Genomic DNA, 15131 nt, shown 5'->3' with positions numbered 1-15131 from the left:
AATCCTGCAGAGAAGAAGCGATTTTGAATTTCCGTTGGCAATGGTTTTGTTTCGGTTTCGGTCCGACTTATGGTTTGGAGCTTTGGCGGAAACGAGGCTTCACCGGAACACAACTTAGGCGGGCATGAAGCTGCTCCAAGATTTTCGGCTGGAAATAACACTGCTTTAAGAACTCTGACGGCTGCCAGGCAACGACAACCAGGCTGCTCCAGGAATTCTGGCAGACAAAAAACAGCTCTGGAATTCAATTCTGGAAAATACTGTAGAAGGCCAGGCCATCCTGAGTCAGGATGTGTAAAACAATGTGATCTGGACATCTATTACAACAGTTTACATTTTCCAGTTAATTTCTTTTCGTAAACATTCTGCTTACGTCTTTTTATTTTTTGGAAAAATTTTACGTCATCAACACATTTGACCAGGTATAAAACAAAAGCTTAGATAATTACTGCAACATTGAAGTATGTCGAAGCCAGAAGAGCAAAGATTGACCGAAGGTAAACCTCAACTTGTACAACCTGATAACAATGAAGAGAGCTCATCAGGTGAAAGTGATGAACAACCTGGAACATCACGTGCTGTTGCAATGCAAGCGGGGATGTCTCATGGTGAGTAATTTGAAATTAAAATGATTAAGTTTTTGTCTTTGCTGTAATTAATAATAAACTTTTTGATGTTTTCCTTTAAATTTGATAGAAAATAAATTTTGTTTTATTTTTTCTTTGCTTTAAATCAAGGGCCTGCAGATGCAGGAAATCAAGTCTTGCAAACAATGGAAAATTCTGAAGCTTCTCTGAGTGTTGTAAGTAGAATCGATCCAGGGTTGATTGAGCTTGCAAGCAAAATGGCTGAAAGCGGAGTTGGTAAGTTTTATGAAAATGTTTTGCTGAATACGTAGGCACACGATTATTTTTAAATACTTAAGATAAAGCCTATTAGTTGCATTTATCAAATTATGTTTCCATATTATTGTGATGCCTTTTTATAGATGAAAATCTTTACTTTTGTCGTTACGCAGTGCCAGTCACGATTAATTATGCTCCTAAAATTTATCACCACGATGAAAGACAATACCAACATCACGATCAAAGACAATACCGAGACAACAGAAAATATAAGCAAAAAGACATCGGGGACTTAAAAAATATAAAACCAACACAAGTTAAAGAGAAACAAATAAATTCTTTAGGTGAGCATTATAAAACCATACAACTTTATCTTGTAAAGTGCTTATTGTCTTTCTTTATGGTATCACATTGTTTTTATTTCTTTTTGAGCTTACCATATACTTTAAAGATTCTGCAAAAAGATTTGAACCAAGCATTGAGCAGCAGGATCCGGTAAATCATCCCTTTGATCCTCCTCAATCAAACACCCAAACACAAGGTGCATATTCGATGCGTTAACGTTGGGATTCAAATATGTCGCTTTTGTATTATCTGCCAACCTGCGGACTGTTTGTTTAGATTATTTGTCTTTCTATTTCATACGTTAGTTATTTCATTTGTACGGTTGGTAGTGTTTGTTGACATTTTCATTTCTAGATCCACCTGATGTGACCCATCCAAAGCAACCGATCGAAGCAAATCCACAGGTCGAGCCCCACACAGACATCTCAGAAGTGACCAATCAATCCAATGCTTTGAACACTGAGATACCTTCTACAAGTAATGATTAGATTATAGACAAAAAAACAGTGAATACTGTATGTATTAATCATGGTTTGTTTAAATAAGTTACAAATTCTACAGTTAATTAAAATCCGAAACACAAAGTGTATATTCGATACGTATAATTTCTGTTTGAATTTGTTTAAAATGTATCACTTATGTTTTTAGAAACTGCAATAATGTACAATTAAATATTATCTTTAAAATAAAGTTTAATGTTTTTGTATTTGTTTTACTTTTGCAAACATTCATTGTGCTTATATCTATCTTCATTAAACTGGTTTCAATAATTTGAATTTAGACAATTTTAATCTCTGTTTTATTGCAGCTTTTGGAAACGTCGACAAACAACCAACAATATGTCGTGGAGAAAAGAAAACGAGTGGTGTATTATGTAAGTTAACTTAATTATGTTTGCTTATTTCTTAACTCAAATTAAAAGTCCTTGCTGTTGTTTGGGACATGATTGGATTTTACACATCTGTGAATCTGTGAATTCTGTTTTGCGGGGATGTGGGGCATAACTTTCAAGCGTATGTTAAAATGCAACGTGGTTGTTGATGAATAGTACCTCATTCAACATTCGCAAACATTGTGTAAGAAGCAATTTGCTAAATGATCTGAGACGCCTATACCATTGTTACAGTCATCATTATTGTGTGCTGCGTTTGTTTTGGCTTGTAATTGTCCATCTTGGCAACATCTGATATATTTGCAAATTTTCCTGAAGATGCTAAAATCAACGGTTTAAAATTATATGAAGTTTTATTTGCAAGTTATTATTTGTTGCTTGCAACTAAAGCTTCATGTTTTATACAATGTGTTCATATCTTAGATCAAACCGGTTTTACGCAACCTAAACAACCAATTTCAGCATCAACTTCACAAACTGAAGTACCAAGTACCAGTCCCTTAATCGCCAATCCACCAACGACTTCATTTGCAGGTATGTTTTGGAAGTGTGCAACATTGCACCTTTTTAAAGTTTTATTTATACATCGGTTTAAAAATGTTACTCGAGTTCAACCTATAAGTAGATTTAATAATCTCACTCAAGTCAAACTCTGCCAAACTTTTGTGTGAATTTGTTTTTTTCAAATACTGTAAACAGGAAAAAAAGTTTTAAATGAAATTAAAAAAAAGTTAAGAATAACCTAGAAAAAAGATTAGTTTACGTTAAAAAAATCTAAAGAAATTTTATCTTCACCTGGTGACTAAAGCACACTTTCAAACGTTAAATTTGGTTCAAAATTATTTATTTCTGCTACAAAACATTGTATTCAACATAATTCATAGGTATAATTATATCTCAATAATGTTTGATTATCAGATATCGTGCAAAATCATGCCATGTCGGTGGAAATGTGTGTGATATTATACAATTTGGTTGGAGTTAGTTTTCAGTGATTGCAAAGTTCTTTGTTGTGATTATTATTGAGAGATGCTTCAACTCATATATTGCATGCGAGTTAAAAGCTAATCACTACCTGAATTATTTTACTTGTGTCGCCCTTTAACTAAGTGCTTCGTGCTTCTATTTTCCAACAGCGGTACAAGAGCAATGCATATTAGCTTAAATGTTACATCTTATTTCAGAACCTAATAATCCACAAGCAACAAATTCACCTTGTGGACCTGGGGCCCATCAACACCAGGATGACAACAAAGGCAACCAGCATATAATGATCAGTTATAACTGGAAAGATTCAAAGGATCCTGCTCATAAGGTTTGTAAATATATTTTATGATCTCAGTATACAGGTTTTAACGAAATACACGAAATGTTAATAGAATCAATTATCAAAAACTCACTCTCAATTTAAATATTTGTGCTAGGGTCAAGAAGAAAGTTTTATTTCATAAACATATCCTAAATATCAGCAAAACCATCACTTAGATGATGTGGATGTTATAAGATGCTCTACTCCGTTTTCGCCTTAGAGTTATTTTGCAAATTACTAATAACCGAAACCGTTTGTTGGTTTTAGAATGATTACGAATGTAGAAGAGTTGCAAATTAGCTACTCACAAACTTAACCTAACAATCTAGTTTCATTTTTTCGCCCTTTTTGCAGATATCCGATGAGCTCTCTGCCGCTGGTTACAAAGTGTGGATTGATAAAAACGAGATGAGAGGAGACATTTATGACCAAATGTATGAAGCTGTTGACAACGCTTACTTGGTTCTCATGTTTCTGTCTGAAAATTATAAACTCAGTGAAAACTGCCGAAGGGAAGGCAAACTTGCTGCTGACAAGAGAAAACGTATAATACCCATTATCACCCAAGACAATTATAAAATGGAAGGCTGGACAGGTATGCATTTTTATTATACTTTTCATTTGTGCTTAGTTGTTTTCAACGCATTTTTATGCCTATGACTGGTTAATTTTTTTAATTGATTACTACGTCACAAAATGGGATGTTGCTTGAGGTTTGAATGGTAACATTATATTTAGTATTGTTATTTTCATTATTAATCATAATTGTTACACCAGAAGACGCAAACTCAAGTATACGAAATCTTGTGGCGATAAATCATTGTTAACTTTAAGAGTGCTATATATTCTGCTCTTCCTCTAACCAATCATTTTAATAAGGTTATGTTAATGTTTGTTTCTATTTTTATCTTTTAATATTCATTACTGAATTGATTTTCATCACCTGCTTTCACCACAAATTAACATTTATATTTTTACAATTTTTATCAAAAGCTCTTTTGGTGTCGGGAAAACTCTACTACGATTTTAGCAAAGAATCATTTGAGGATAACTTTGATAAACTTGTCAAGGAAATAGGTAATTAAACTCATAAGTTGAAATAGGTATTTTCACAACATTTTATTATTAAAACATTAACTGAAGTTATTATTGGTTATTAGTTCATTTAATTTAATTTATTGTTAGTTTTTATGCTTTTATCTTCTGCTACCTCGAGAAATATTAATAATTGGAAACTTTACAAAACTGCTGACACCTTTTGTAATTATTTGGTTTTCGATTTCTCATCACGACTTTTGTTTGCTAAACTAAATTTTTGTTAAAAGAATACTGCTGCACTTATTATCATACTATCGTTTTATTATAACAGTTAGCAGTTATACATAGCAACGATTAAGAAACGATTTAAACTTTTAGTCAAGGCTTTTCCATTTTTGCACTGTCATGGCTTGTATTTATTTGGGTTTGGAACTAAAACCCAAATTTTTCCTAAGAACATTTTTCCTTCCAACAATCCATTAATCTTTTTTACCTGTTACATAGATCATCCCAATGAACAACAGCAATTCACGAAATGTTTGGAGGCAAATAAAGCAGGTTAGTTTATACAATGATATATTTAAGGGACTATTAATGTTTGTTTTATATGCCGTAGTTGCTGAGGAAAACAACATGTGCGTTCTGCAACTGTTCCGATTTATAAATATAAATATAACCTTATTCCGAAGTATAAATATACTGTTCCGAAGTATAAATATAACCTTATGCAGTTTAATTTATAAAAATTCATGCTTTAAAGGTCTGTATTCTTATCAGACCACCGAAAACTCGGAAAGCGAGAGAAAGCCATTGGAAAAGTTTTGCAGCAGCAAAATGAACGCCGTGAAGATGACATCCGTCTCCAGGCTGGAATCGACGTCTCAGTAGCAGATATTCCAATTGTCCATCCAAAGTACACCAAGTTATCTTTTTTCCAAGGACGGGCAGTCCGTAAACATGAAACTTATGCCCCGTCAACTGGTGAACCTGATACACTTAAGCGGGATGAGGACATTGAATTTGAAGAATTGCTGAAGTCCAACAATCGCTTTACCGCCTTCATAGGTTACCCCGGTTCCGGAAAGACGACTTTGTCCAAAAGATTAGCCAAAACAGAAGAATACAAATGTCTTTATTATAAATTTATGGAGATGCCAGTTGGCGAAAAGGTCAGTTTTCGGAAGCTAATTATGGATAACATTTATCCGGATTTAGACGAAACCACTCGAGAGGATGCATGGGAGTGGATCAAAGAAAATCAGAAAAGTTGTCTTCTACTCTTTGATGGTCTGGATCAGGCGGAGTGGTCACTTAAAGACAAAGTACCCAAAGTGAACTATGATACTCCCCAAAGTGTACCAGACCTCATTGCCAACTTATGCAATAAACATTTCCTTCCAGACATTAAGCTAATCTTTACCTCCAGACCTCACAGTGTCATCACGCTTCCTGCTCCACTACGTCCTGACTCAACAATCTTACTTGGTGATCTGCCCCTTGACTCTATGAATAAACTGTTTTATTTTTACGCTGGTGCTTCAGCCGACAAGCTTTGGAATGATTTTTCCCGAAATGCTAAAATTGTGTTTGCACTTTGTTTTAACCCGTTGTTGCTTCAGTTAGTTATAGCAGCAGGTTTGGCTCCTACAACAAAAATTGGAAAAATCATCACCACAACGCGGGTATTTGCCACAGTTTTGGAGAACCTCCGATGCAGTGACAATGCACACCACAAAGACATCACTTCACTAGTAAAGCAGGTGAGAGAACTGAACATGTTTCTGTTTACCTAAAATAGTGATAATGTACAGGAACATATTATTACTTGTTTTGTTGTTGCAGCTCAGTGAAGTGGCTTACAAAACCACCATGAGGTCTTCAGTTGTCATCACACGTGACGACCTCAGAGCAGTTGGTCTTGAACCAGACCAGATACAAGATATCGTCGTCGGCATTTACGCTCATTTTGCTGCAGTCAGCCGCGTGTTTGATGGCCACGTGAAGTATTACTTCGCCCACCAGCTGTATCAGGAGTTTTTCACAGCAAAGTTCATCGTTAATGAACTGCCCATGGATGCGTTTAAACACCTTGTTTCAAACAAGCTATTTTCCAATGAGATGTGGTCTGTTATTAGGAGATTTGTTTGCGGTCTGCTCATAGATATGATGAAAGGTATTTTCAGGATAGTGAGAATGTGCATTTTGAGTTATGATTTACTATTAAGCTTATTCAAACATGAAAATTGTAAAATATCAACTTTTCTTCAGATTCCAGCATGAGCAATATTGCCGCAACTGGGCACGATCAGCGAGAACGCTCACTCTTGTTATCTCGTTGTTTTTGCTGCTTAAACAGGTGAAGTTTAAAAAGCTTTTGCTGTTCCATAAATGAGCTCATATTAGACATGAAAGAGACAAAAGCAATTATGACTTATTCAGACAAGATGATCAGGTAGAGGAGCAGATTTCACTAACACAAAAGCCAGCAGAGGAGAAGATATCATCTCCAGAACATCAGTCATCAGCCTTACTTTCACATAGGTCTACAGAACAGCAGGAATATATGAAGGCATCCTCATCATCCGGTTTGTACCATTTTGTTCTTGTTACAGTATTTTGCAAATGCTTTTGTAAAGTAATTTGATACAGTTTTCAAAAGTACCAACACCCAACGGTACCAGAAACTTGCTAAGTTATCTAGAGCATTACCAAATTGTATAGGACTTTGCAGAAGAATTTGTAAGGTACGATTGCAAGTTTTATTTATTTTGAGTTACGTTTATGTTCATCGTTAAAAAGCTATAGGTTGTGTTTTTCTGACAAATTTGGATGAGTTTCGTATCTATCGGTGATGAAGTATTCCGTCGCAAGGGTCATGATATTATTGCACTTTCCCCAACTTGACAAGCTTTGTCAATATCATGTTCATTTTATTGACAACCCCGTATCTTCTAATTCCACAATAATACTACAATAACGTATCCATTTAATCACATCTTTTTCATTTTATTTTATGCCTTAAATATAAGTGACCAAAAATTCTACTCAGGTAAGTGGTCGCAAAGACATAAACAATTACGATGATATTTACCACAAATAAAACAGTCGAATGTGGCCTCCAAGGCTAAAACGTAGATCACAATAATATAATGGCAAAGAAAATTTTTTTATTTCAATTGGTACCAAATACAAAATAAGGGCTCATTTTAATAATTTAATTTTCATTGCAAATCAATCCCAAAGTATTACAGAGCACATAGCAAAGGATTTATTAAAACATCCAAAGGTTTGATGGAAACATCGTCTCTAATGGTTACGATGAAAATAATCAAAATAACAACAAAGTCACGTGATCGATTCATTGTTTTCATTTTGTATCAAACTGATCCAGACCTGCAATTGATGAAGTTAACTGTAACTGCTACTTGCACAGCTGTTTAAATTTTAGTTATACTCTAAAAGTAAACGTTGCGCAGTTAAGATGGACACTATCACTGTTAATGATGTATGGAGGTTACATGGCGTCTGAATAATCCCATCATCACCACAGGACAAGGGTAATGCTAAAGCCGAAACTTGTGGTAAAGTACCAGTAATAACTAATAAGCATATGTGTAAAAAACTTACGTTTTATGTCTGACTAAAACTTAGTAATATTCCAAGAAAAGTTGCCGAAGTTTAGGGCATGTTTCAGTGTATCAAAACATAGTGAAGAATCTGGTAGGATGTAAAACGAAATATGAATATTTTTCTGAGTAGTTTGTGTAGTTAGCCTATGTAAGGCTACCGGTAAATATACTTTCATATCAGTTGCAACTACAGAGCTACAATCAAAATCCTTTTTAATCATTTTTGCTTTGTCTTTGCCCACATTTTAAGCTACTGTATATTTTAGCACACTATACTGGCTAACAAACTGCAAAACTTGCATATAATAGATGTTATGACGTTCAAGCTAAATTTCCTAGGTTACTGCTTTCAGAAATGTTCCAATGTGAAAGCTCTGTTCATATTTTACCAAAGCTTTGATGATTTTTATGGACATTGTTGTCTTAGGTCCAAGAACTTAAACACAATTGCATAATAATAACATCGAAAAGTGGTTAACCTATTAGCACAAAGTAAAAGGACCAATCAACCTACTTCCAGTTATAATAGGCTGGTAAAATTGGCTGCAAATAACCATAAACACATGGCTGGGGTATAATAGTTGCATTCATTCATCATCTTTTACAAAGACTCTTTTTTGTAAATTATAGATGTGATAAGTTTTATCAGATAACAGTAAGAATGGATAGAAGTAGCCTATTACACAGCCCGATGATGTTATTAGATGTAGCACTCATGTTTGTTGCTGTGCTACTGCTATATCTGTTTAAGTCTGATATGCTTGGCTTAGTACACTAGCCTTGTGGAGCTCTAGAACTGCTTTTGTCTCACTTAGTTTAGTTTCTTAAATTGCTCACATAACACTTGTTTCCATTTGTTGTTGCATATTTTGAGTATAACCTTCAGCTGAAGTTATTAAATGTGATACGCTAAAGTTAAAATCATATCTTGAGTTGAAAAGGCATTGAGTTAGACAACCTCAGGTGTTGAGATAATTAGTACTAATTATGCTCTGGGAAACAAAGGTACACTTCAGTTACTGTTAGTAGTTTACATGCATTTTATTAATTTAAGTTGCCTTAAATTGTTTGAATTTTCATGCAAATGAAATCAAGTTCATCAAGTTAATGAGCTTTTACTTTATTACAATTGCTACACAAACATTGATACAACATTTTGTACATTACTTGAATCAATGGAATTACACAAATCTATTTGGGTGGTATAAAGCTCAATATTGGGTACATTTATTTTCGTGCATTGTTTGTAAGTGCCGTGGCATTAACTGTAATTTGTGCATTATCATATCCACCTCATTCAACACAGTCAGTCCATAAATTGTCATTTTTGTGCTGTGCAGTATACAGGACAGGCCTTAATAAGCACGAACCCAATGCAAAAACTGATGGTGGGAATTTTTTGCCAATAACTTAATGGAATAATATAAGTTAACTTTAAATAACTTAATGGAATAATATTCATAACAATGTTAACCAAATATAAACTCTTTGCAAATCAGCTCTCATCAAAGCTTTGCTTTGTGATATGTTTTCAGCAAGTTCACATTCTCTTTCGAGAAAGTTAAATAATAACATTGATAATAACACTTCGAGAACAAATTGAGAACACTGTGATTTGCGCAAAGAAATGCTATTTATGTTTTGGTACTAAGGGGCATGGAGCCCAAGTTGGTTAAATCACTAGCAATGGCCTAAGACCAGCACTGACAATATATATACATATACTTGTAGTATGAAATGTTTCTTTTGTCAGTGTCTCATTGTGGCAAATGCTGCCAAGTATACAATGTTTACTCTGTTTTAAAGGGTAATGATGAACATTGTTACAGTAATATAAACAATGTTCATTGCCAAATCATGTGATCACTCTGTAGTTGTTACTGGAGAAAGAGTCAGTGGTTGACTGTTGATCAGTTTCAGCATTGTAACTGCTGTTATAAGCCGGTACTTAAACAAGGCTTTTCATTGATTTTCATCAGTTTTGGTTTGACACACAGTTCAATCAGGTCTGTTGCAGTTTGATAGCATGTTGCAAACAGCACAAGGTGGTCTTCACGTCACACAAATGCATGTGATGTTCGTGGTATGGTTGCTCCTTACTATAGACATCGTGTTTGTTGCGCATGTCTCTGAGGTTGAGTTCAGGAATACTTCAATAGCTGTTTTGCACAGGAGATGTCATTCTAAGAATATAAATATCATCAAATTTAAAATAGAGAAAAAGCATTGCAAATTAAATACTAATTTACAAGTTTCTGTGTCACAGCAGGAAATCATTTATATTGCCATTTTGCTATATACAAGTATTTTGACACTGAAAATCACAACTAAACATACTAGCAGAAAATTAGAATAAACTAATTTGGAGTATACGCACTGTTACAGTCATCTGTATAATACTATAATACATGGTTTGGTCGCAATGTTTCGATTGTTTTTTTCAAAAATTTGGTTTTGATACTCATAAACTGATTCAGCACTCCTCTCCTTATTATTACAAAAGCAATTACAGCACTACTACGAAAGCAAGCAAAACCTGTTTCTGTTTAGTGTCTCGGCCAACAGAAATTAATATAGCTGAAATATGGTTTAGGCTAACACTTGTGTTATTTTACACTGGCCGCCCCTACCAACTCATGTAAAAAAATGATAGCCACCATATGGTGTGCTACACAATTATATGCGATAAAGTCGGCTTAATATGACCACCCGCTTTATATGACCATGTTGATATAGTCCCAAATTTTGCCATACAAATGTCACTGTTTATTATGACCAGTGTTTGAGTATTACGACCACTTTTTCAATTTTATTCCCACAATGTTTCTTTGTCAATTATGCAATGTGACAGGAATGACTGTGCCATGTGAGTTTTCTTTCGCATCATGTAAGAAATGTATGAAATTTTAGAAAGTTTAGTCAATTTGTTTCTGACTGTGTCGATACTGCTTGGTGTATGGCGCTGTATCAGGCTTGCAGCTTCGGTTGTTGTGACTATTCCGATGTTGTGACCAAAATGGTTTGGTCCAAAGAGAGTCATAATAAGCAAAGTCTACTGCATTAACATGCAGTGTAATAATTTCGCTCAATTCTCTTTGCTAATATGGTATTAGAAGATAGTTTTTACACGGCCTCAGAGATGATTCCCCACCAATCAAACATCGGTTATTGAGCAAGACTTAGTACAGTTTGCAAAGGTGGGCAGTACAGCGTACAACAGTACTATAGTACCAAATTATTGTATCGCGGTAATTTATTCAGTACCCATATGATCGGTTCTTTTAGAGAACAGTACAGAATCCTTGTACTGAATTACTTTTTTCGAGAAATATAAGTCGGTCCCAGTGCTTGAAACTTCTAAAATGATTACTTCAAGGTTTTCAGAAGTTTGTTTTTTAAAATTTCATTTTGATTGAAACTTGATTTCAATTTTAGTGCTTTTTGCTCTTTTTTAATCTCCGAATGTCTAATAAAGTCGCATAGAGTGAGTTCACATATTTTTGACCTTTAGCGGGGCCATAATATCAGCAAAAGTTGCACTTGTAACATGATCCACTGTACGAAAAGTAGTTCGGTACCGAGTACTAGCAAAGTACCTGACTACTATTTTGAAATATTACCAATTCCGGAACCGTTGGAACCTTTATTGCCAAGTACTGTACCGATACCGTTACAGACGGTACTTTCAAAGTACTGACTGCCCACCTCTGACAGTTCGTGATCCATGTAATTTCATGCACAGTTTGCTTGTTATTTAGAACAATGCGTTGTATTTGTTATATAAAACCGTTATAAAATAAAAGATCCTCTAACAACTGCTCTTAACATGCAGTTTAAAAATATTACTGCAACCCATTTTTTTGTTTTTAGCAATATATATACTGTGCCTATTTCGAAGACTACTGTTTATTAAATTTGATGAAAATAGTGTTTTCAAACTTTAGTAATCACTAATCAGCATCAAAAACATAAAATAGTTGTTTGTTTTATGAGCAGCCAATCAGTCAGAAAAATGAAAATTTGGTTGTATGTATACAGCAAGTAGGCTATATGCAAAAAATGTGCGATATTTAAAATTAGTACAACTCACTGTATACTAGCCTACATTTTATTGCAAGCTATTTCGTCTAGGCCTAGACTATATTTGTCACCTGTCAGTATTAAGCTTGATAATAATTTTTTTCCAGATATTGCTGAGAAGAGGAGGATTTGGATAGAAGCACTAAAGTCACAGCTGGTACGATTTGAGAAAAAGCAGATATGGTTTGGTAAGTTTATTTTCTGACTTTGTCCTAAATCTGCGAATATTTGAATAAACTACATGTGCTTGTTATGTATTATTTGCCATAGACATGCATTATGTGCAGCAGAACACACATATATGTTGAATTTCAAAACTTACCTTTACTTGGCCTAGTACAGTAAGGCTGCTGGCAGACTGGTGATGCTGTGAAAATATTTGTGTGATAATATTTTCTGAAAATTGATTGAAATGACATGTAGCCTATTTAGCCGGAAATATTTCCACATAATCACTGGTAGATTAGTACAGCAGCCTACTAGGCCAAGTAAAAGTAAGTTTTGTAATTTACATGTCTATTGCAAACATATTGCCAGTGCTAGTGTACAGAGCCTAGCTTAGTAGGCTGCCGGTAATTCTGGTGAAATATTTGCCGGCTAAATAGGCCAAATGTCATCTAGATTAATTCTGGTTGTTGTATTAAGTTTATCTTCAGTTTAAAATGACTGCTTCTTTTTTAAATTCGTCCCAAACAGATAATTTAAAGAAAAGTAAGTTTTCGCTTTCAACTTGACTTTGTAGCTTAAACATGAAAAATTTCCGTCTTAAATTTATTTCTATAACCCGGTGAACTACAACCGGTAAATAATTAACTATTATGTTTGTTTAGATGTCGACGACAACAGACGCAGATATGTTTCGCTTTTATGCGAATTAAACGAATCCAGCGACATGGAACTCTTCAATATGGCGTCACAGCACTTTCCAACAGAGATGAGTCTGTTTCCATTGAAATTGTCATCATCGGAAGCCGCGATCTTTTGTGACGTTTTAAGCAAACAACAAAAGAAGTTAAAGGAGCTTGATCTGATCAGATGCTTCTCCCCTGATGATGTGGAAAGATTAATTTCGGCGATCTCTGAGATGCCTGGAAAGGTTTGACGATTTATTCAACTTTTTATCGTTTGCTTAGTACAGCATATGACGTCATCATCAATTGTTTATATTTGTGCTTATGACGTCATAATGGCTAGTACGAAGATATTTTTCAAGGCAGTTTGTTGAGATTACTGGGCAGTGTAGGTCGGATATTTTGTGCTAATTTATATAAAATTGCAGAATAATTTTGCGACGGTTTAGTGATTACTTGAATCTACAAGGAATGTGGAATCTGCGATAAACTTGGTCGCTTAAAATTCCTTCATTTTAATGAAAAAATGACAAAATTTTAATGGATCAGTTTTAGCCTAAAATGTGCAGGTTACTTTTGGGTCAACAGAAAAGTTTCAATTTTTTTAAAACTGAAAATATTTTTGCAAACTTATTATCAGGATTTGTTTCTACAACTAATACTCGATACCGGTTTTAATTGGCCGCTCAAAATAATTTCTATTTAATTCAAAAAACCAAGAATTTGTGTTGGACCAGTAGGCTAGGCCTAAATCTGACCACGTGGTGCTGGTTAGTTATTAACCAATTAATGGTAATATTAACTTGTATGTAGTAATGTATTAGCTTCATCAATACACCAGGTTGTAGTTTACAAACATTTCATCTGCAGGTAAAAAGGTTGAACATCGGTGGCAACATAATCAAAGACATTCCAGGACCAGAATTTTTCACTAAAATTGAAGAATATCTGCGCATGGATGGTTGCTTCGAAGATGGAAGATTCGCAAATTCGAGCGAGGAACAAGAAATTCAACTCGTCCTTCACCAGCTTCATGGCTCGGTATTCTTTATATCTTGTCATGTTTGTGTCAACTTGAACTTTGCACAGAAATTTAATTTTTAACCAAATTTTTAATTTATAGCGGTTGCAAGTTTATGTTGGTGACGACATACTCACTCCGCGCAATTACTGCTGACGTAATAATGGTAAGTAGGTTTCATTTTTAAACCGAAATTCATTATTTACTCAAATTTATAAAAATTCCATCCTCACATATATTTACTTGTTTAAAAGGAATTGCGTCGTGGCTGGGATTCGAACGACGGACTCCTGCAACATCGAGCGATTGCTCAAACTGTTGCGCCATCTACAGATTTATTAATTCATTGATAAAATTGATTTATATTTGTTCATAAACTAATAGTGATGTCATAATTATAATTGTTGGACATGTTTATTCAAATAAACATTCACTGCATTATGTTAAATGGTGAATTTGCTGTAATATTTTAGATTCGCTGAATTTTGTGATTTGAAATATCCAGAGTGAGTTTTGTGGAAATAAAATTTGTTGTAAGACAGAAATTGGTTTTGTGTCATATTTTTAGCATCATATTTCTGCCCAAGCGTTATAAGTAGGTTTTTATCATCGCTAATTGCTTTGTAGAGTTCAGCTCTAAATTGTCTATATCTGCTCAAATCTAATGCGACTGGTGCTATGGCTTGTACGCCAAAGCATCTGCCTCGAATGATGCCTCTACCTTGTAACCAATGATTAACAGAACTATAAGCTACCAAAATTTTTATATCAACTTGACGCAGACAAATAACAGCAGTAATAATGATAACAATGCGGCGTGTAGTTAGGGCAAGACGTCAAACACACAGAGTTATATCAGGAGATAAGCTTCCTGCTGCAACTTTCGCTACGAGTTGTTTGGCAGGAAATGTATGAAAGCAGTCGCTGTTATGCGTTCCTGAGATAAGGAAAGAAACTGCGTCTTTGCTTACACTCCGTGCTTATGACAACCAGGTTAGCAACCAGCAATGTTCCCTCTAATTCTTCACGAGTCTGAGCAAACACACTAACTCCATTAACTCCCTGAGCGGTCCTTAGACCACTGTGAGCAACATCAGACGTGCCACGTGCGCACTGTGGCC

General features: G+C 34.7%; 1 protein-coding gene across 1 annotated transcript; it reads left to right on the top strand.

The window, feature by feature from the left end:
* The first annotated feature begins 415 nt into the window (after positions 1–415).
* Positions 416–13240, top strand: LOC143451801 (uncharacterized). Its single transcript, XM_076952539.1, has 18 exons — positions 416–608; positions 738–863; positions 1019–1189; positions 1297–1386; positions 1545–1667; positions 1999–2064; positions 2506–2616; positions 3267–3397; positions 3746–3986; positions 4385–4468; positions 4934–4987; positions 5207–6189; positions 6272–6602; positions 6698–6785; positions 6869–7014; positions 12246–12326; positions 12969–13080; positions 13174–13240. Exons 1-18 carry the CDS (start codon positions 464–466, stop codon positions 13238–13240), a joined length of 3150 nt encoding a protein of 1049 aa, XP_076808654.1. The 5' UTR covers positions 416–463.
* The last annotated feature ends 1891 nt before the right edge of the window (positions 13241–15131 follow it).

This window comes from Clavelina lepadiformis, chromosome 4 (assembly GCF_947623445.1).
Source record: "Clavelina lepadiformis chromosome 4, kaClaLepa1.1, whole genome shotgun sequence".
NCBI lineage: Eukaryota > Metazoa > Chordata > Ascidiacea > Aplousobranchia > Clavelinidae > Clavelina > Clavelina lepadiformis.
Note: the sequence above shows the minus strand (reverse complement) of the source record. Positions and strands in the feature narration are given on the sequence as shown.